General features: G+C 39.3%; 1 protein-coding gene across 1 annotated transcript in view; it reads left to right on the top strand.

Annotated features, from left to right (window-relative positions):
- The first annotated feature begins 205 nt into the window (after positions 1-205).
- LOC146457199 (uncharacterized) overlaps positions 206-23491 on the top strand; it is a 24736-nt gene continuing 1450 nt past the window's right edge. Inside the window, exons 1-2 of the mRNA XM_085092232.1 lie at positions 206-268; positions 18999-23491. The exon at positions 18999-23491 is cut by the window's right edge and continues 1450 nt beyond it. Of these exons, the coding sequence (XP_084948358.1) occupies positions 19018-23361 (4344 nt within the window). The 5' untranslated portion in view covers positions 206-268; positions 18999-19017 and the 3' untranslated portion in view covers positions 23362-23491. The remainder of the gene's footprint in view (positions 269-18998) is intronic.

The following is a 23491-nucleotide window of genomic DNA, read 5'->3' as shown; positions in this document are numbered from 1 at the left end:
TTTCCAAAGAGTGTAAGATAAAAACCTTTAAATTATATGTCAATGAAATATATTTCTAACCAATGCCCTAAGTTTCCATCTTTGTTCCTAGTTACTCTTGTTGTAACACAATTTTCGACGTATGACATAAAAAAACTGATTTCGGTTTCTTGGAATGATGAAAAAGTCCCAGGTTTTTGCCGTTTTCAGTTTTCAACGCGACAGGCGTCGAATCTTCAAGTCACTCATTTTTTAGTCAATAGCGTCAGGACATCAAAAGTGTTTTAAGGTAAGTACACTGACCATGAAATCTTGTCTTGTGTGGCGACTGTATGTCTTTTATAATAAGCAGTTTAAAGAAACGAGGACTATAATAGGCGGATAGCCAAACTGGGTCATTTGCGTTTAAAACTGTAAGCTGTTTGCTTCTCGTTTGTATAACCGGCCACCGACAAAAAGCGGAAGAAGTGAAGCTGAATGCTCATGTTTCTCCACATACATTCTTTCAGTGTATTAATACGGCGGGCCATCCAACAAGAATACGTGTATTTTAAGAAATCTCGATCTCGTTTTCTGCGTTTCAAGATTGTTTTGAGGACTTTTCAGGGGATATTTGTTCACACTAACAAAGCTTGACATGTTTGGATCCTTTAGCAAAATTTTCAAAGCGTAGAAATTTTTAGGGAACACGTATCCTTCCCCCGAATTTACGAGCTGCTGGTAGCTTTCCAAAAATGCTATCTAGCCTTACTTCACTCTTGGCACGACAAAATGTTAAAATATTTTGTCCATTCGAAAACAAAAGGATTTCCCATGTCGCTTAAGTTTCAGGTGACAAAACACAAAAAAAACCTAACTAATTTTTCTTCACAATTCAAACCAAATTTCTGGAGCGATTAAAGGTTCCGGAACGGTCGCAAGACCCCTAATTAATGGTTGGATCGATTTTACAACGTATATCGAGGGATTCTGCACGATTAATACCATGAAAAGTGAAAACATTCCCTCCAAGCTAGTTCCAGTTCAATACCGAGTAACGAGTATGTGTTCTTTTGAATGTTTACATATTCTAAAGGAAAATTAGATGTTGACAGTACTAATCAGTTTAATATGGACGGTTCTAAATAGCTCCAATAAATAGATGTCCTTTTCCCCTTGATCTGTCCTAAAGATACAAACTTATAGAATAACACAGCATAAGTATTCCCGACCCATGATTGTCTAAAGTATGACAAACCGGTTTCGTTGCCTTGTAACGCAGTGAAAGCCCCGAAGATTCGAAGTTATTCAAAGCGAGAGGTTTTGAGAAAAGTACAAAAATTTGTACCTTTTACTAACCGAGTTCGAGGTCCGGACTGTAAGTTACGGACCGAGGATTTTCCCGCTGCGCGAAGCGCGCGGGCCATAAATCAACGGGATAAACGAGCCACTTACAGTACGGACCGAGGAAACGAGGTTAGTAAGATATTTACTATATCTCTGAGGTTAATCGGGCGCGCGCGAAATGAAATTAGTTAAAATTTAGCGGGCCTTACGGTGAAATACGGCCTGAAAAATTGACCAATCACTACCTTGTATTACATGGCCTTTACCTTTGGACAGAAGATCATCGAAGATCTCTTCAAATCAAACAAATTATTATGCAGTAAAACCCCACTGATTCGTCCTCTCAAGGGAAAGTAACTAATCCTGTGAATAATAAATAAATAAATATAGTGGCGTTATCATTCTTCAGTTCACAATCGCGAGTTACCAGCTTTGGCGCAATAAGTTTATTTCATAACAACCTTTTGGTAAGAACGTCTAGTTCGGGAATTTTTGTCGATCTAGTTAAGGACATTTCCACACAATACACACGTTAGTGATAAAAGCTAAAAAAGAATAAATATTTCGACACGTGAATCAGCTGTGTTCTGACCTTTTTTGATGTTTACTGCCTGGCACCGACGTTTTTAAAATGGACTTCTAGTTATCGGGATAAATTTGGAGGGTTGTCCAATACTGTCAACTAGACTCCAGTCGTATCCCCATGCTTTCCATTGGAAAACCGGAAGTCTAGTGGTGAAAAGTCCTATTAAGAGTAGGTGATCCATTGGACACGAATAGATTCCACTGGAAAAGTATATTTCCCATTCGTGAGAGACTTAGAAAAATTTCCACTCATGTTGAACGAGGGGGTGGCAAGTCGTTCCGATGGAGTCCATTGGATCCATTGGACACAAATAGATTCCATTGGAAAAGTATATTTTCTATTCGTGAGAGACTTACAAAAATCTACTCATGTGTAAGAGGAGGTTGAAAGTCGTTCCGATGGAGTCCATTGGATCCATTGGACACGAATAGATTCCATTGGAAAAGTATATTTTCTATTCGTGAGAGACTTAGATAAATTCCACTGATGTTGTACGAGGGGATTGAAAGTCGTTCCGATGGAGTCCATTGGATCCATTGGACACGAATAGATTCCACTGGAAAAGTATATTTTCTATTCGTGAGAGACTGAGACACGAATAGATTCTCCGTATCAGAGCTCGTAAGAGACTTTGAAAAATCCGTATTACTTTGTTTGAGCGGGTACAAAGTCGTTGCATTGGAGTCTGTAGGATAACTGGAAAGTAGTAGATTCTGCCGGAGCGTTTCATTTTCTATGCGGTGTGATGTTGATCAGAGAATAGCGTCATTTCACCGCGAGGCTGCTCGGGCAATGGCATTATGTTTCGTGTTTACATCTAGAGTGAGGCAAACGAGAGTCTGCTGCAATCAAGAGTTGTGTAAGAGGTTGTGAAGATGGGGTACACTCTGTTTTTTTTATAACAACCTTTTTTATAAGAACGTCGAGGCTGAGATTAGCCAAAATTTTAAGAACGTATCAAGAACATTTCTCAGGCTGAGAGTCGATTGAGAACGTTTTTATTTTGCTTATCTGTATATAAAATCAAGGTAACAAATGTAAATTAACCAAAATACTTAAGGGTATGTTTTGTATAACATTAATAATGGTGACACACATCTCGGTTTGTCATAATCAGCAGTTCTTGATACCATATCTCAGCAGGCAATGCACTTTGATAGGTTTCCTGGTCACGTCCTCATTGATTTACTGAATGCATGTAGTGTATACCATGTACTATAAGAAGTAATATGTCAAAAACGAGGGCGAGTGCTTTATCACGGGTTCCAAATACTGAGAAACAGATGAAAGCACGAGGCCGCAGGCCGAGTGCTTTCATCTGTTTCGAGGTATTTGGAACCCGTGATAAAGCACGAAGCCCGAGTTTTTGACATGTCTTCTCAAATGAAACAATAAGAAATTAATCTCATTAAAATGCAAATGTTTGATCTCAGATGAAAAACATGTTTCATCTCAGATGAAAACCTGGTGGTGTTTCATCTGGTGTTTCATTGGGGTATCAAGATTCATCCACCTGACCGAAATGGAGGTCATTTATTGGCTTTTGACCGCATGAATTATTAATGAGTTTGAGAACATCTTAAGAACGTTTTCAGCCTCAAATCGCAAAATAAGATAAGAACGTTAAGCCTCAGCTCCAAAATTAGACGTTCTTATAAAAAAAAAAACAGAGTGTATATGTAATATTTTTGGCATCACTTGATGCAGCCAGTGAAGTGTCCCGGGCGCTGCGTAGTTCATCTCGTAACGCGAACTCGCATTCGAGATATGAATAACGGGTATGTTGGGAATGATGGTGTCATTTGTCTTCAGTCCGCTTTTGGTCTCTAGTGACTTATTTATATTCTAGTATTCGTTACATACATAGCTAAGGTGAATATCGAGTGTACTAAATTGTCTGCAGATGGATTTTTCAGCGCGATAGCGCGACACGATGCATTCTCGTCCCCAGAGCCGCCTGGTCCTCTTAGCCGCTGGGGGCTGGGCACGAGGACCAAGCGAACCAAACGCGAACTGAACCTGAACCATCGCGAGATGCTCGTAAATTATGGCGCGTTTTTAGTGTCAAAATTCAAACTATCAATTCAAACATTCGATCCTTCAATTCAAACATTCAATCCTTCAATTCAAACATTCGATCCTGCAATTCAAATATTCCATCCTTCAATTCAAATGTGCAATTGTTCGGTTCAAACTTTCGATCCTTCAATACAAACATTCAATCCTTCAATGCAAATATGGAATGGGTCGATTCAAACATTCCATCATTCAATCCAAATATGGAATTGTCTGTTTCAAACATTCGATGCTTCAATCCAAACACCCTTTCCTTCAATCCAGAAATGCCATTCTTCAAGTTAAACATGCATTCCTTGTATTGCCTGGCCTATCATTCAGTTCAAGCATGCATTTCGTCAATTCAAACATGCCATTTTTCAATTCAAACACTGATTTGATCATTCAATCCAAACGTGCATTTCTTCAATGAAATCCTGAAACTCAAACACAACACCATAAATTCCGCGTTCAATTTCGATAGAAAATGCTGAAATTCTGCTGTTGAAACATTCTGCGTTTTAATTTTAAGATATGAAATCCAGATTATAAATTCAAACATAGTCTCACAATGTAGTTATGCAGTGGCTCGATTCAAACATTCACTTCGGCGATTCAAACATTCAGCTCAGCAGTCCAAACTTTCAGTTCCTCTCCAGTAGCCTGGAACCGAGGGGACGCTGTAAAACGAGGATACGGACGGGCGGATGGCGGACGACGGATGGGGCTTTTTAAAAAAAAAAAAAAAAAGGAAGATGAAGAAGAAGAAGAAAAAAGGATGTTGATACGGTTAAATTTATTGGTTAATTGTCACCTTCTAAGAAATGCTAGCTTTGGCTATTTTTTTTTTATTATTTTTATTTTATCTTTTTTTTTAATTTGAATTAATTTTTTATCTTATTGTCAGTCAAACAGCGAAAACGCTACGGAATGTTTCTCCTCGTTTTTCAACCAAATCAGTCTGAGTTTGCAGTGGAACTCCATACATTAATACGACACACCATCCGGCAAAACAACACGTTCACATTCATGAACATTTACAGGATAATCTGATTAACGGGTAAAGTACTGTACGAGCTCTTGTTAGGCATTATAGATTGGAAATCGTGGTTATTGTTCGAACAGATAGATCGATACAAGTTATCAAAAAATTATTTTAAGATGTCCAAAGATTTCCCTGCGTCATATTTGCGAACGTGTCAGAGCAATTGGATAAAGCCTTATACGCCCGGTTTATTCAGCAGTGGAACACCAATTTCAGGTCCGCTTCTTCAGGAGAAAAGCGAAACATTTCTAAGCGCAGTTGGACGCGGAGTCGACCGATCGCGAAAGCTTCAAAGCATCAACCGGTTGGTTAGACAACGTTGAAAATCTATTCACAATTAAATTGTTTTCTTTATTTCATTCCTTTTCATTCCTGTCTCATTAATATTCATATTTTCGATTATCCGGACTCCGATTATCCGGACATTTTATTCAAGTCCCAACGAATCCGGATAATCGAGGTTCGATTGTACCAAGTTCACGGAGAAGACGACCTCTGACCTGACTGGGGACTGAAGGCCGCCGCCGAGGCAACTGGGGGAAAACCAGAAACTGACCGAAAAAAACATGTTTTTCTGTCAGGTAAAAAAATCTGAATGTTCATAAAAGAGAAAAACCCGTCAAAATCCGCAATGAATATCAAAACCGAAAAGACGCAAAACCCGATCAAACAAACTCCCCATATTGCAAGGAAAACTTCGCTTGTGTACAAATTTAAAGAGAAGAAAATGACACGTTCAAAAATCCTACACAGGGAAATCTTTGGACATCTTAACATAATTTTGTAATAACTTGTATCGATCTGTCTGTTCAAACAATAACCATGACTTCCAATCTATAATGCCTAACAAGAGCTCGTACAGTACTTTACCCGTTAATCGAACGTGTTGTTTTGCCGGAAGGTGACAATTAACCAATAAATTTAACCGTATCAACATCCTTTTTTCTTCTTCTTCTTCTTCTTCTTCTTCTTCTTCTTCTTCTTCTTCTTCTTCTTCTTCTTCTTCTTCTTCTTCTTCTTCTTCTTCTTCTTCTTCTTTTTTTTTTTCAAAGCCCCATCCGTCGTCCGCCATCCGCCCGTCCGTAATCCTCGTTTTACAGCGTCCCCTCGGTTCCAGACTACTGGAGAGGAACTGAAAGTTTGTACTGCTGAGCTGAATGTTTGAATCGCCGAAGTGAATGTTTGAATCGAGCCACTGCATAACTACATTGTGAGACTATGTTTGAATTTATAATCTGGATTTCATATCTTAAAATTAAAGCGCAGAATGTTTCAACAGCAGAATTTCAGCATTTTCTATCGAAATTGAACGCGGAATTTATGGTGTAGTGTTTGAGTTTCAGGATTTCATTGAAGAAATGCACGTTTGGATTGAATGATCAAATCAGTGTTTGAATTGAAAAATGGCATGTTTGAATTGACGAAATGCATGCTTGAACTGAATGATAGGCCAGGCAATACAAGGAATGCATGTTTAACTTGAAGAATGGCATTTCTGGATTGAAGGAAAGGGTGTTTGGATTGAAGCATCGAATGTTTGAAACAGACAATTCCATATTTGGATTGAATGATGGAATGTTTGAATCGACCCATTCCATATTTGCATTGAAGGATTGAATGTTTGTATTGAAGGATCGAAAGTTTGAACCGAACAATTGCACATTTGAATTGAAGGATGGAATATTTGAATTGCAGGATCGAATGTTTGAATTGAATGATTGAATGTTTGAATTGAAGGATCGAATGTTTGAATTGATAGTTTGAATTTTGACACTAAAAACGCGCCATAGTAAATGGCAGGTAAGCAGCCTTTGTATTCTTTTCGTGCATTGTTTTGTAGGACTTTTCTTTGTACTTTAATACTCGATGCCAGCTGAAACCCGAGTGGCTGTCGCAAAGCTATCGTCCTTTTGCTGGATGTGCTAGTTTTAATTCTGAGATTTGTGAATGGTTTTATCCCAGGATGACAGTCATCTCACCCATGATAAACTTCATCTGACCCAAAATTATTTTCATCTTGTCCTTGCTGGAACCCTGCTGGCAGAGCTTTTCTTAACTCCACAGGAAGAAAGAAAGCTCTGCAGAAATTGTGTCAAGTCTTTATGGAGTATGCTCATTGCTAGGATGTACTGTAGTTTCAAATTCAGGGTGTCTCAAAACCTCAGACCTCACACCCCAGAAAAACTCAAACCCCCTTAAGGTGATTCCATCGAATTGCATTGCGCATCCTTGCTGCGCATAATTTTTCGCGTCATTTTGCGCGCGCACGAGCGCGCGCGCGCACAACATTGCGGGATTTCCTTGAGGTTAAGCTCGGCAGGAAAATAAATGGTCCTTTTCTTCCAAACGAGCACGGTGACCCCCATTTTTTAATGCATCAGTTTCAATGTCATACGGTTGACCACTATATATCGCGATTTAAACAAAAGTTTAATACTCTACTTCGAGATATTTTTATTTTAATGCTTTAAAAAGCACGTATTTAGGTAGTGCTGCTTACGTGCACACGCAGCAAAATCTTTAATTTCTTTCATAATCTTAATTCCAGTTCAATGAAAATAGTTTGTTGTGTAAGATTAAAGTAAATTTTGTTGAACTGCTTCGATATTTTAATGCAAGAAATTAATTTTTCTAGAAATGATAGTTTCCTTTTCTGATTACTAGCGTTCCTAATATAAACCTCGTGGGTCATCTATTTACTATAATAGCCATCCAGGTTGCACAAAAACGAGCACGGTGACCCCCATTTTTTATTGCATTTTTGTAATGCTCATAACATAGTCATGAACTTGACCAAGTCTTGGACAATTTTAAATACTCCTTCTTTTTCAGCGGAATCACCTTAAAGATCATTCTGGGACTTAGTGTCCTTTCGCAACATTGATGATCAGCCTAGAGCGAAATTTTACAAATACAAAATGTTAATTGTTAAGACTGGTGATAGTTAACAGTTATTCACTGAAGTGGAGGTGAATAGTGATGGATATTTACCGAGCCGCAAATATCCATCACTTTCACTGACACTGAGGTGAATAATTATTGTTTTAGTATATACAACACAAGCTGAATAACCAGTGGACCAAAAAATTATTTTATTTCTGTCAAATATACTGACAAATGGTATGAAATTTTAAAATCTCGTGCAACACGCAGTAAGGGATTTGTTATTGTAGAAAGTTCCATCTCGCTTTCTATCAGACAAATAAAACTTTTGGAGGCATTGTCTTGTTTAGTTGCTACGGTGTCATTTCTTCAGTTTTTCTCTGAAATTCGTCTTGTTGTTGAAACCATGCTGAAAAATATTAGATGTTTCATTGTTTTCATTGTAATTTTAGTGTTTGGCAGTTTTCGTAAACAAAGGATTGTATTTTCATTTTTGGCCTTAGAATATGAGGTTGAAAAGGTTAAATAACTTACCATTTACTGCCATCAAACCAAACTTTGTTGCCATTTATGTACAGTACTTTTTTTAACAGCCACCTTGTTTATCAAAATAACTTCCTCTTAAGTAACTGTGCAAAACGGGAAGCCATCTTGTTTCTCTTCGGCTGCTCGGAGGTGAATAGTACTTGGCTTATAACCTCTGAGCTAGCCAATCAGCGCACGTGAAAATTACTAATTCACTTGTGTTGTATATACTAATTTCACCTGTTCGGGGTGATCTACTGCTCAAATGGTATTTGAGCATTTTAAAACTTTTCTTAAGTGCTGAGTTAGGTGACGTACGGGCAGATTTTATTATTAACAGGACCTTGCACCACTGTGACCTTGAAAATTACGCTATTAGTGTTTGTTTTGAAACTTGTTGTTGTCATCAAAGGATTATTTCAATCTATGTTAAATACGGCTTTCAAGCCTTTTACCCAAGTGTTTGTTTGCCTTGTTTGATGGCAAATTGTGCATTAGACTGGCCACTGTAGCCTGATATTGTTATAGGGAAATGTTTGTACCCAGTCTCTGTTTCCGAGACTCCCTTCAAATTCAGGCCAAATCCTATGACTTCAACTTAGTGTTTACCCAACAACAGCAACGAGCTTCCCCTAAATAGAAAATGTCTGAATTCAGATATTAGTGCCTGCTTCCATCTCTACACCACAGGCCTTCAATTTTCACTCTTGAGGCAAGGTACATGCAAGTCATTTGAATTATTATGTGAATCATTTTGAAAGGCATTTCCTCACCAGAGCTGTGCACTTCTTTCAAAACTTACGCAAAAGCTTTATTAGGAACCCAAAGAATCAGTCAATTATTGTTTTTCAAAGGCAGAATAATTATTTGAAATAAATGTGATGGTATATTTCAAGCCTGGAGAATGAATGAGAATGATGTATTGTTCTAGAAAGTGACACAGGCATACTCGGGAAAAAGAAATCTGTGTGCTCCTATCAGAAGTTGAACCTAAGACCTTCTGACTACTAGCTCGGATGCTCTACCACTGAGCTACAAGAGACTTGTGGGAGCTATGTAATCGGAAGGTAATCGACTCCTGATCACTCAGTTTCTTTTTTCCGAGTATGCCTGTGTCACTTTCTAGAATAATACATCATTCTCAATAATTATTTGGTGCAACAAAACAAGTCTCTTCTCGAGAATGATTTCTTGTTTTTAACTCTCTTAATTCCATTTTTAAGCTGTCAAGTATTCCTCGAAGTGCCTTTGCTTTAAAATTCTAAAAGTGGAGGTGTGTGATGAAGTCTTATAAGCATAGATTCAAAAACATTACTCCATCGAGGCTCTCAAGCTTAAGAAATTGTTTTGCCTTGGTGCAAATAGGCCATTTTACAGTTGTGCGCTTAGTGACTTGGCCTTGGATTGGAAGCGAGGCTGGGGGTGACCTTGTTTCGATACAAACCTCTCTGCTTTTCATATGTAGATCATGCTGTTCTTATGCTAACTACTTTGCATTTACATATGAAAAGCAGTGAGGTTTGTATCAAAACAAGGTCACCCTCAGCCTCGCTTCCAATCCAAGGACAGGTCACTAAACACACGGTGTATGACATTTGCAGACTGCAGACTGCAGGCTGCACCCCGCAGACTGCAGACCGCAGACCGCAGACCGCAGACCGCAGACTGCAGACTGCAGACTGCAGCTTGCAGACTGCAGACTGCAAACTCTAAATTGTTTTCACCAGTTGTAATTTCTTTATGGTAAGTGTATACACAACACCGTATACTTTCGAAAATTCTCAGACCACCGCAATGATTTATTTAGGGGCGAGATATTATAAGCTTAATAAATCTCTAAGATTTTGGTTCTCACACTAAATACGCGCATTACTCATTAAATAGCCAGCATCACTTTAAGAATCATACTAAAACTACCCACTAAAGCGTTTACATGATGTTATTTCCTTCACGAAAGAACATTGGTTCGGAGCGTGTTAACACGAAATGGTTCTGCGGGCGGTGTTCATATTATTAATTGCGGATCGAGCGGATAGCGTATATTACACATGGTTCCTCATTCACAGTATTTAGATTCCTTCCTCATCACAAATACGGCCGACGATTTATTTGTATTCCAGGGTTTAGTTCATTTCTGGTATATTCTGACATTCCACAGACAAATTGCTCAGACAAATTGGATGTTTATGTTTCAATATTTGCTTCCTGCGCGCCATACAAACAACGGGTTAGACATTCTTGTGCAATATCCCACCGCATTCCGCACTTTCTTTGCTGAAGAATTACTTAATAGACAAGTATTAGTCGGCTACTTGTTATTATCATACAACGATAACCCCAAAGACAACTTGGGGACGAGGCTGTTGTAACTCTACGCGGGAAAAATCAACCTCGTACCCAGGGCCCCAGGCCAAGGCTAATTTCCAATTTTTTTTACGTTGCTTTATTGATGATGACGTCACCTTTATTCTTATGTTTCAATGTGTATTATTTTACAATTAACAGTCTGCAGTCTGCAGTCTGCAATCTGGGATCTGCGGTCTGCGGTCTGCAGTCTGCAGTCTGCACTCTGCAAATGTCATACACCGCTAAACACACAACTGTAAAATGGCCTATTGGGCTTGCTTTTGGCCTTCAGGCTATAATTTATTATAAAAAATGATATGTGTACTATCAAAACCGGTCTAATGACAGAAAACCAGAGTGACTAGGCCAGAAGTTTGGACTTAAAACTGACCTCAAAGGCTGACATGATTCTGCAGTCTGAAAATTTTTGTCACAGTTCATCCCAGCCCTTACACTGTTCAACAAGGGTGAAATAATTCTGGGATGAGCTAATCTGAGAGCAAAACCATGTAAACAACGTCGTGGAAATGACTGGACACCCAGAATGAGAAGTGATTCATGTAAACAGGCTGTTGGTCTACTTGGCAGCCGTTGTTTTGGAGATGTATTGTGTAGTGATCTCAATGACAACTTTTGAAGTACTAATAAAATTGAAGATTCTGTACTATTTAGCAATAAAAATGACAAAATTTGGCAACATTTCATTTAGACCAACAAAACTTCAATAGCGGCCTGTTGAAAAGAACAAAAATGTTCCCAAGTTTGCAATAAAATAATTATTGTTGCCTTGAGCAAAGAGATTTTGTGTTGCATAAGTTTCTTGTGCAAGAAAGCAGCACTTCCTAACAACAACCCATGCAATTCAAGGAGACTTGGGTGAAATTGTAAGAACACTGACTGTGCTATGATGGCATTATTTTTGTCAATGGTCCTGATCACAATGAAAAGCAATGGAGGTCACTAAATTACGAAAGCCGTGGAGGGACTTCCGACTTCGGACTTCCGACTTCCGACTTCCGACTTCCGACTTCCGACTTCCGACTTCGGACTTCTGACTTCCGACTTCCGACTTCCGACTTCCGACTTCCGACTTCTGACTTCCGACTTCGGATTTCCGACTTCCGACTTCGCACTTCTGACTTCCGACTTCCGACTTCCGACTTCCGACTTCCGACTTCCGACTTCCGACTTCCGACTTCTGACTTCCGACTTCCGACTTCCGACTTCGGACTTCGGACTTCTGACTTCCGACTTCCGACTTCCGACTTCCGACTTCCGACTTCCGACTTCCAACTTTTTTTTTTTTTTAATTTTTTTTATTTTTTATTTTTTTTTAATAAACTCTAGTGAAGTAACAAACGGCAAAATGTTTTTGCGCGTTTTTAGTTTGTTTTGTAGTGCCGACATTCTTTCGCTGAAATTGACTTCTGAGAGAGTTTTATCTATAAGGTTATCGGGGTAACCTCTGTTGCGTAGTCTCTGTTTGAATAGAGTGATGTTTTCTTCAAATTTTGTTTCTGAAGAGTTTGTTCTGAGAAGTCTTAAGGCTTCGCCTTTGATAAAGCCTATCCTGACGCCTGCAGGGTGGCAGGAAGAAAAATGCGTGTACTGGAACGTTTCTGTCGGTTTGAAGTTCGTGCGCACGTCAAGTTTTGATTCTTTTTTTAATCTTTCGCCCTTGTATACACATGTGTCAAGGAAAGTGATTTCAATATCTGAAATTTCAGCCGTGAATTTTATGGTCGCATGATAGTTGTTGGCTAACTCTATAAAAGTTTGGATTCCATTTTTGCTTACGTTCCATAGAGAGAAGACATCATCGATGTATCTCTTCCATGTAAGCGGTTTTGTAGCACTACGGCCAATTATTTCTGTTTCGATCTCTGCCATGAAAATATTGGCAAAGGATACTGCCATCTTTGTGCCCATTGCGGTCCCGTATCTTTGGAGGTAGTTTTTTCCATTACAGTCAACTCAGGTCACGCGTGAACGATATTTTTGAAATTTGAACGTGGTTTTGAAATTTACATGTCAGTTTTGAAAATCGCCAACGAGATTTCAGAGTTCCCGTATAAATTTCCCTAGCTTATTGACGGTATAAAGCTATGAATTTTTCTTTACATTGCAAAATTGAATATTTCAAGAGTAACAATTGTTTCCCAAGTATTTTGAATCTTTTTTTCAGCTAATGCGTCTTTTTCGGAACGATTTCCAGTGAAATGTCCAACATTCCATTCACACGTCGGACATTACAAAGAGAAATTCGAATGTTCATTTCATTCTTGGAAATACTGTTCACGCGTGACCTGGATTGACTGTAAAGATTTCACGTTAAGATTTAACGTTAAATCCGTGAGCTCCAAAATTAAACATTGCGCATTTTCAGCGTCACGCAGTATTTCCGTCATATCCTGCACGTAATGCTTTTTGGGTGTTTTTTCGCTGTTCACACCGTTGTTGGAACGTGATTTGTACTACAATGATTAGGTATAAAATATGTTCCCTCACTGCCTTGTTCTAACTCCCTGACGAAGTCTGTGTTATCAGACGAAACCGGTAGTAGATAATAAAGAAGTTGACAAGATGTGTTGCTGTGTGCTGCTCACTAGAGTTTATTTAAAAAAAATAAAAATAAAAATAAAAAATAAATAAAAAATTAAAAAATTAAAAATAAAAAAAAAAGTTGGAAGTCGGAAGTCGGAAGTCGGAAGTCGGAAGTCGGAAGTCAGAAGTCCGAAGTCGGAAGTCGGAAGTCGGAAGTCGGAAGTCGGAAGTCAGAACTCCGAAGTCGGAAGTCGGAAGTCGGAAGTCAGAAGTCAGAAGTCGGAAGTCGGAAGTCGGAAGTCAGAAGTCCGAAGTCTGAAGTCGGAAGTTGGAAGTAAGAAGTCCGAAGTCGGAAGTCGGAAGTCGGAAGTCAGAAGTCGGAGGTCGGAAGTCCGAAGTCGAAAGTCGGAAGTCGGAAGTCGAAAGTCGGAAGTCGGAAGTCGGAAGTCGGAAGTCGGAAGTCGGAAGTCGGAAGTCGGAAGTCGGAAGTCGGAAGTCGGAAGTCGGAAGTCGGAAGTCGGAAGTCGAAAGTCGGAAGTCGGAAGTCAGAAGTCCGAAGTCGGAAGTCCGAAGTCGGAAGTCCCTCCTCGGCTTTCGTACTAAATACACTTGTACGGTAAAATTTTGAATTTATTATAGCCCACAAAATCTTCAGTAGAATGAGTGCTAGAGGTGCTTTTTTTAAAGGCCAATTTAGACACTACAGCTTTTGCTTATGACTGTTGCATGTGATTTCTTTAGTGTGCGCTGCTCACGTCATGAAGAACATTTTTACACAACCCTCGTCAATTTCGACATTGCCTACAACTATGACTGTCATGCATATAGGATTTTAAAATATGTTTCATAATCCTATGATATTTTATAATTATGTCATGCACAACAAGTTGTAAGTTTCTTTTTTCTTTTATTATTTTTTTTCAGACAGAACATCATGAATTCTTTTGAACAAGAAACTGAACTAGGGTAATGTAAATTGTCTGACTAGTAGGGAGCTTGACCAATATCAAATGAGTTCAAACCTCAACCCTAGATCAAATAATGATACTCCCTTGGGTTGGGCTAATAGAAGAATAGAGTGGAAAAACTTTATCTTTACAGGGTGGCCCAGTCAGCAGCAAGGCTTGTATCCATAGGGGCCCTGTAAGTTTGTGGATAATAATTGACCTAGTGATGGACCAGATACATACATGTATTTTTGGCAAACTTGTTATCAGACGAAATGGCCAGAAGACAACCTTGGGTGGTCACCTTTTTCGGATAGAATGCTGTGCAAGTGTATAATATTTGGAAGAATGCCAATAACACAAACCAATACTGGAATTATTAACCCTTGAACCCTTGATATCAAAGAACAAATTCTCCTATCTTTTCCCCATACATTTCTTATAAAAGTACCGGGGAGACGTTATTGAAATATCAAGAAATTTCACCTTGGGTGATCATATCCTTAATTGTCATGTCCTAAGGGGTGGAATAAGCATTGATATTACAGGGGGAAATTTGATGTTGATCAGTGTTAATACAATAAAAGTAAGAATAATAATATTATTTTTGTGTGTTTATTATGCATGCCAAATAGGTTTTTAGCTGTGCTTTGTTAACTGAAATGTTTTTATGCTATGATCTTCAGATTTAATAACTTAAATATTCCTTTGTAAATTATTTTTCAGCGAGGTCACTCACTTTTCTTAAGTTCTTCGCTTCCAAGTGTACTAAAGTTTCTATCTTTTATACAGCCATCGATCATAAGAAATTGGCCAGTTCTCTTTTTATGGTCAGTCTCCACTTTTAGTGAACTGTGCATGTGCTGCATGAAACTGTCCTATTCTTGAACAGCAAAGACAAAAATCATGTTACACAGCTTGGGATTTATGCAACCTGAATTTCTCTGGATAATGAGCAAAGAAAAGTTTTCACCTACATCTAGACTGAGAATGCTGTATTATTCAGTGAGTGAAACAGGCATACTCGGAAAAAGGAACTCCTGTAGACTGTCTCATAAGTGAAAAAAAGAAAATTACTTTGTAATCTACAAGAGGCAAAATAAAAGACTGCAGGGTTTGTTTTCCTTAGGCCATTTGGTTCACTTTGTCTGCTTTGTCATGTCAAGAATTCAATCATTGTTGAGGAAAAATAACCTGTCTATTCAGATAGGCCACTCTGAAATAATAATAACCAATCTTTATCTTTATCGTCATCATCATCATCATCATCATCTTATCATGGTAACAATTAAGTTTGTTGATATTTTTGATTTTATGTAGATTAAGGGCAGATGGATGTAATTAGGATCAAGATCTAGCTGAACAGATGAGTTCAAAAATGGACCCGAAGCTACTTAAGACAAATAAACAGTAGTTGTAAGTGTTCCAGCAGTAGCTCCTATCTAATGAAACTACTGTAAATGTATTTTAGACAATATATTACCTTACAGAGAGCAGTAAGCTAATTATGAAAGGTCAATCCATTTTAAATGGGCTATATCATGGGGATTTTCATGTGTTTTTCATGCATGCAGCCTCTAAAATGATGGTCATCAAATTTTCAACAATTAAAGCACTTGTAGGGTAATGAATAGCTTACGAATTTAGTCAGTTGTTGTCAGTTGGATTTCCACCACCTGGTTGTAAATAGACGATGACTGGTAGGAAATTGGAAAGTTCATTTGAACCCAGAAGTTGACATAAGAACAATTTTTTTCCCTTAATCTTCCTCAATTGGTATTTACTTCAAGTGTTCATTTCTTTATTGTGTTTGGAAAATAAAGTCTATATATGATGAGAAATCATGCTCAATTAAGCATAAGCTAGCGGATCAAAAAATTACATAAACAATGAGAACTTGTATTTTAATTATTGTGAACAATTATTAATTTTAATGGTAAAAAAAAAGAAGAAAATGAAGACAATCTCACACAACATTATTTAAACACAAGACTGACGGAGTTTCGGAGAAATGTAAAGTTTACCAGAACTTAAATGGCTTCCTTTTACTCCAGCCTTTTTCTCAGTCACATAAGTCATTCAATGGTTTGTGACATCACACCTGGGTATACATGACCTTGGCTAAAACGGCAGCGCAACTATAATCACAGAACTTGTCACTGTCAGATTCACGTTTGGTCAATACTTACCAGTCATTACCCTTGCTGAAGGGTACGTTAGACAAAATAGACATTACCTCTATACGAAGACCATTTTCCGCTTTACACAAACTTTAATCTTCACCATCCCTCCAACAACTGCCACGTCGGCTTTACAAACGTACTTTTCATAACTCAAACACTGGTTGAAAACTTATCGGTGTGTGTAGTGAGGAAATTTTTAAATTAATTTATTTTGCTTTTCTGAAATAGATTGACAGAAACATAACTGGAGTTATAATTGGATGAAGCATCGCAGAAGATATTTATTATTAAGATACGTAATAAGAAGAAGAAGGAGAAGAGGCAGATTATGAAGGACACGATGAAAATAATGGAACTTTGTGCAAAACGTTTGTTGAATCAGCGAAACTCACATTGAACGGCCAGCATCAAGTTGAAGTGAATATCATACCATTCTGAGAGAATCGCTGCTTGTAAACCATTTACACTCTTAAAACATTAAACGATTCGTAAATTTTAACAGTTGATCCTTTCGCTCGTACCAAGTGAGCCATTTTTTTTTACGAGATTTTAAAACAAACAAACAAACACATCAAAATTGAATTAAGTCTTGCATACTCTGCATAGTTTGGTTCAACGGCTGCCCAAGTAAGTTCCTCTTTGTGAATGGTAAACAACCACCGGATGTCCATGTTTTTCGGTCAACAAACTCTTTCCACATTTCCGACAACTGTCCCTTTCGAAACAGAAAATTGAAGCCAAATGCGTACCACACTCAACAGTGAAGTCGTGGAATCACGAAATGTTTGTGTGGTTGTCGCAGACATTAATTCCGGGTTGAAGAGACTGATATTTTTGCACGTGGCGATAAACGACTCCAAGTAATTTTCTGACGATTCTTCTGCATCCTTGCCTCCATAAACAAACTTTTTCACGATGGCAGCAAACTACTAACGTTAAAAAAAAAACAAGCCCTACAGTGTGAAATACAAAATTCAATCGAAATAAACGTAGGAAATCATTTCCGGAAAGCGACATTTTTACAAAGCGAAATAGTATCAACAAGTATGGCTGATTCAAACAATTGTCGATGGACTAGGCTGCGTAGCTGGCGGTTTTTGTTGGTGGGCGGGAAAGCCGGGCCAAAACGAGTGGTGCAGCTGCGGGAGAAATGTGTTGTAACTTTTAACAAGACTGCACCCTTCAATTTTAGGCTTGCATGTGTAAAAGTGCATTCGCCACTCGTTTTGGCCCTTGTGCCCGGCTTTCCGGCGAGCCCACCAACAAAAACCGCCAGCTATGCAGGCTATCAATAGTCTCGTTGATGACAACCTAAGTGCGCGTGCGCACAATCGATTTTTGTACCTATGCTTCCGCAACCTTTGCACTCACTTGGCGGCCATGTTGAATCACACGCGGATTCAGTGCGAGGCTTGCCGTGCAAAAAAAAACTTTCTATTGTCCTGAGACTTAACATGGCCGCCGAGTGAGAAAGGTCTATTCACGATTTGCATTTCATACCAATCTCAGGTATCCAAAGAATCGAAATACTGGCTAATAAAAAATAACGATACCCCACAGCGAAACCCGCTGTTTTAACAACTCCCCTTGAATTTGTATCCTAACCGATCATCGACAAACCAGTGATGAATTTTAAATTGGACTTATTTTACAGCTCTTATGTGGAGCGTGCCAGTATCGACTTCGGGCTCGGGGGACACAGGGCTTTAAAACGAACGAGTCATATTTCATGCACGTAGCGTGCTTGTATGGTTTCATGACTTAAGAACGAGTTAAGTCATGTGTAGCGTGCTTGTTTCGATTCATCGCTTAAAGAACGAGATATGCTACATACGTGTAGCGTGCTAGTCTCGACTCAGGGCTTAAAGAACAAGTTATGTTACATGTGTAGCGTGCTTGTATCGACTCACGGCTTTAAGAACGAGTTATGTTACATGTGTAGCATGCTAGTCTCGACTCAGGGTATTATGTTACATGTGTAGCGTGCTTGTATCGACTCACGGCTTTAAGAACGAGTTATGTTACATGTAAAGCGTGCTTGTATCGACTCACAGCTTTAAGAACGAGTTATGTTACATGTGTAGCGTGCTAGTTTTGGCTCATGGCACGACTAGACTTCCGGAGATTCCATTGGAATCGATGTATTTCCAATGGATCCGATGGACTCCATCGGACGACTTTCCAACCCCCCCTCATTGTATTGTTTACACTTCCGGTTTCATATTATGACTAGACTTCCGGTGACTCAAGTGGACTCGACTGTACTTTCGGTTTTATTGCACGACTGGACTCCATTGGACTCCAGGTTTTCTCCACTGGAATCTAGTTGAGAGTATTGGACATAACTGGAGCAAATCCAGGGGAAATAGGATTTTGCTCTAGTAAGCGGACTTCTTGTTAACGGAGTTCTAGCATGCGAGGTTCTACTGACTTGACTGTATGAAGCTGAATAAAATAGCATATGTAATTAGAAACTGACCAAAAAAGTATAACCGGAAGAAGAATCACAGGTTTCGTTTGCGAAATGCCCTGTGATTTACACTTTTGCAGCTTTTTCACTCATTTCTATTATTTCATAGGTTCTAGAAAAAAATTGTCATGGATAAAATAGGAAAAGTTTTACAAGCCATTAAGACGGGTATACTTCTTGCTAGCTTCCTTCTCAACTCCGGTCGTATTCTAGAATCCATTGGAATATTCAAGGAGTCCTTGATTCTCCTCAACAACGAAGGCCCGGAAAAGAAACAGGGATTGCTCACATCCCTTCATATTATCGTCCATAATGAAATGTTTAAAGGGTACGTTCTAATAAATCATCATAAAAGTGCGATAGAATGCGGCGAAAAGCTTCTGATCTTGCTCCACGATTGCGGCGAATCACACAGAGAGGGACGAATAAGCTTTGAAATGGCGAAATTGTATAAGAGACAAACTAAATATGAAAACGCAAAAGAGCTCTACATGAGAGCACTCAATGTGGCAATAAAAACTGGCCAAAAGAAATTGGAAGGAGCTTGTTACGGAAACTTTGTAACTCTGTTTTACGATCTCAGTGAATATAGCAAAGCGGAGGAATATGCTCAGAAATCACTTAAAATCAGTGAAGACCTTGGTGACAAAAGAGCAGAAGCAATAGATTACGTAAACCTAGGAAATGTGTGTAAATCTCTCAGGGAATATGTCAAAGCGGAAAAATATCTTCAGAAAGCACTTCAAATAAGAAAAGAAATTGGCGACAAACAAGGAGAAGCAACAGATTACGCAAATCTGGGAACTGTGTTTTACGCCCTCAGGGAATATGGCAAGGCGGAGGAATATCTTCAAAATGCATTTCAAATCAGTAAAGAAATTGGCGACAAACAAGGAGAAGCAACAGGTTACGGAAACCTGGGAAATGTGTTTAAATCTCTCGGCGAATATGTCAAAGCGGAGGAATATCTTCAGAAAGCACTTCAAATCAGTAAAGAAATTGGCGACAAACAAGGAGAAGCAACAGTTTACGGAAATCTGGGAACTGTGTTTTATGCCCTCAGTGAATATGGCAAAGCGGAGGAATATCATCAGAAAGCACTTCAAATCAGAAAAGAAATTGGCGACAAAAGAGGAGAAGCAACAGATTACAGAAATCTGGGAACTGTGTTTCACGCCCTCAGTGAATATGGCAAAGCGGAGGAATATCATCAAAAAGCACTTCAAATCAGAAAAGAAATTGGCGACAAACAAGGAGAAGCAACAGGTTACGGAAACCTGGGAAATGTGTTTAAATCTCTCGGCGAATATGGCAAAGCGGAGGAATATCATCAGAAAGCACTTCAAATCAGAAAAGAAATTGGCGACAAAAGAGGAGAAGCAACGGATTACGGAAATCTGGGAACTGTGTTTTACGCCCTCAGTGAATATGGCAAAGCGGAGGAATATTTTCAGAAGGCATTTCAATTTAGTAAAGAAATTGGCGACAAACAAGGAGAAGCAACAGATAACGCAAATCTGGGAGCTGTGTTTTACGCCCTCAGTGAATATGGCAAAGCGGAGGAATATCATCAAAAAGCACTTCAAATCAGAAAAGAAATTGGTGACAAAAGAGGACAAGCAACGGATTACGGAAATCTGGGAACTGTGTTTTGCGCCCTCGGTGAATATGGCAAAGCGGAGGAATATCTTCAGAAAGCACTTCAAATCAGTAAAAAAATTGGCGACAAACGAGTAGAAGCAACAGATTACGGAAATCTGGGAACTGTGTTTTATGCCCTCAGTGAATATGGCAAAGCGGAGGAATATCATCAAAAAGCACTTCAAATCAGAAAAGAAATTGGCGACAAACAAGGAGAAGCGTCAGATTACGGAAATCTGGGAACTGTGTTTTACGCCCTCAGTGAATATGGCAAAGCGGAGGAATATCATCAAAAAGCACTTCAAATCAGAAAAGAAATTGGCGACAAACATGGAGAAGCAACAGATTATGGAAACCTGGGAAATGTGTTTAAATCTCTCGGCGAATATCTCAAAGCGGAGGAATATCTTCAGAAAGCACTTCAAATCAGTAAAGAAATTGGCGACAAACAAGGAGAAGCAACAGATTACGGAAATCTGGGAACTGTGTTTTATGCTCTCGGTGAATATGTCAAAGCGGAGGAATATCATCAGAAAGCACTTCAAATCAAAAAAGAAATTGGCAACAAACAAGGAGAAGCCACAGATTACGGAAATCTGGGAACTGTGTTTTATGCTCTCGGTGAATATGTCAAAGCGGAGGAATATCATCAGAAAGCACTTCAAATCAAAAAAGAAATTGGCGACAAACAAGGAGAAGCAACAGATTACGCAAATCTGGGAACTGTGTTTTACGCCCTCAGTGAATATGGCAAAGCGGAGGAATATCTCCAGAAGGCATTTCAAATCAGAAAAGAAATTGGAGACAAACAAGGAGAAGCAGCAGATTACGGAAACCTGGGAAATGTGTTTAAATGTCTCGGTGAATATGTCAAAGCGGAGGAATATCTTCAGAAAGCACTTCAAATCAAAAAAGAAATTGGTGACAAACAAGGAGAAGCAACAGATTACGCAAATCTGGGAACTGTGTTTTACGCCCTCAGTGAATATGGCAAAGCGGAGGAATATCTCCAGAAGGCATTTCAAATCAGAAAAGAAATTGGAGACAAACAAGGAGAAGCAGCAGATTACGGAAACCTGGGAAATGTGTTTAAATCTCTCGGCGAATATGGCAAAGCGGAGGAATATCATCAGAAAGCACTTGTGATTAGAAAAGAAATTGGTGACAAAAGAGGAGAAGCAGCAGATTACCTAAACCTGGGAACTATATTTCATTATCTTCGGGAATATTCCAAGGCGAAACAATTCCACCTAAAGGCACTTGAGCTGAGTCACGAGATTGGATACATTGAATTGCAGTTTAGTAGCCACATTAATATTGCATTGGACGAATTGGAGTTGGGCGGACAAAATATCAATGATGCTGTGTCAAATCTTTTTGAGAGCATCGAAAAGTGCGAGAAAATGCGAGTTTTTCTAAGAGATAAAGACCACTTTAAGATCTCCTTTTTTGACGAGCACGTTGCTCCTTACCAGTTGCTCAGTGCATTGTTTTGCAGGAATAAGAATTATAGGGAAGGGCTTTACGTTGCGGAGCTTGGGCGAGCTAGAGCCCTGGCAGACATAATGTCAGTTCAGTACTCGGTGGAACTACAAGTATCGGTGAGCCCTCATTCGTGGGTTGGTATTGAGAAGATCATGAGGAAAGAAAGTCACTGTGACTGTCTTTATATATCCTATTACAGCCGACATTTATTTTTCTGGATTCTCAAGTCAAACAAAGCTATCCTTTTCCGACAAATAGATGTCAATGACGTTTACCGCAGCAAAGAGCTAGAAAGATCTGTGGATGACGTCTTTGGTCACGAAACTCTCAGAACATTTGCTATTCTACCTGAAGAGCAATGTGAAGATCGAGGATTGTTTCCTTCAAACGTTGATCGCGTGGCACATGAATCGCCTCAGGAAGACTGCCAAGCAACCTCTCGCCTTGTTGAAAAAGATGAAGACCAAAGCCAAACTGACGAACCGCTAAGTCTTTCTCAGTGTTACAAAATGATCATTGTTCCTGTGGCTGACTTACTTGATCAACCGGAAATGGTTATTGTTCCTGATCGCGTTTTGTACAACGTTCCATTTGTAGCGTTACAAGATGAAAGTGGCACGTCCTTATCAGAGAACTTCAGGATCCGCATCGCTCCTTCTTTGACGACTCTTAAGCTCATACAGGATAGTCCAGCAGATCATCACAGTGAAACTGGTGCACTGATCGTGGGTGATCCAAAGGTTGGTCATGTGACTTACAAGGGACGTCTTGAGTGGATATCTTCTTTACACTACGCGAGAAAGGAAGCAGAAATGATTGGACGATTACTGGGAGCTCAGCCTTTGATAGGAAAGGACGCAACTAAAAGGGCGGTTCTTGAAAACACACACTCAGCTAGTATCATACATTTTGCTGCTCATGGTAATGCCGAAAGAGGAGAAATTGCTCTTGCCCCTTCACGCGACGCAGTCAGCTTTCCACAAGAAGAGGAGTACTTATTGACCATGGCTGAAATTTCACAGGTTCGACTGACAGCCAAACTTGTTGTCCTAAGCTGTTGTCACAGTGCTCGTGGACAGATCAGATCTGAGGGAGTTGTTGGAATCGCTCGAGCATTCCTAGGATCCGGAGCTCGTTCGGTATTGGTGGCCCTGTGGGCCATACAAGACAAAGCAACAGAACAGTTCATGGGTCGCTTTTACAAACACCTTGTTCGTGGGGAAAGTACCAGTGAATCGCTTCACCAGGCCATGAAGTGGATGAGAGCTAACGGCTTCTCAGACGTAGAACAGTGGGCGCCTTTTATGTTGATTGGAGATAACGTGACATTTAATTTTGGCAATTAAAGGCTAGTGGACTTGTTTTATTTCTTACCATGGGGACCTGATCAATATTACTTAAAGCAAGGCTTACTTTCAAGACATATAGGTGGAACGAGTGTTACCGAAGCTTAAATCGAATGGACAGCGTGCGTTT

This window comes from Pavona decussata, unplaced genomic scaffold (assembly GCF_977016875.1).
Source record: "Pavona decussata unplaced genomic scaffold, jaPavDecu1.1 SCAFFOLD_245, whole genome shotgun sequence".
NCBI lineage: Eukaryota > Metazoa > Cnidaria > Anthozoa > Scleractinia > Agariciidae > Pavona > Pavona decussata.
This window is presented reverse-complemented; position numbering and strand designations above follow the sequence as displayed.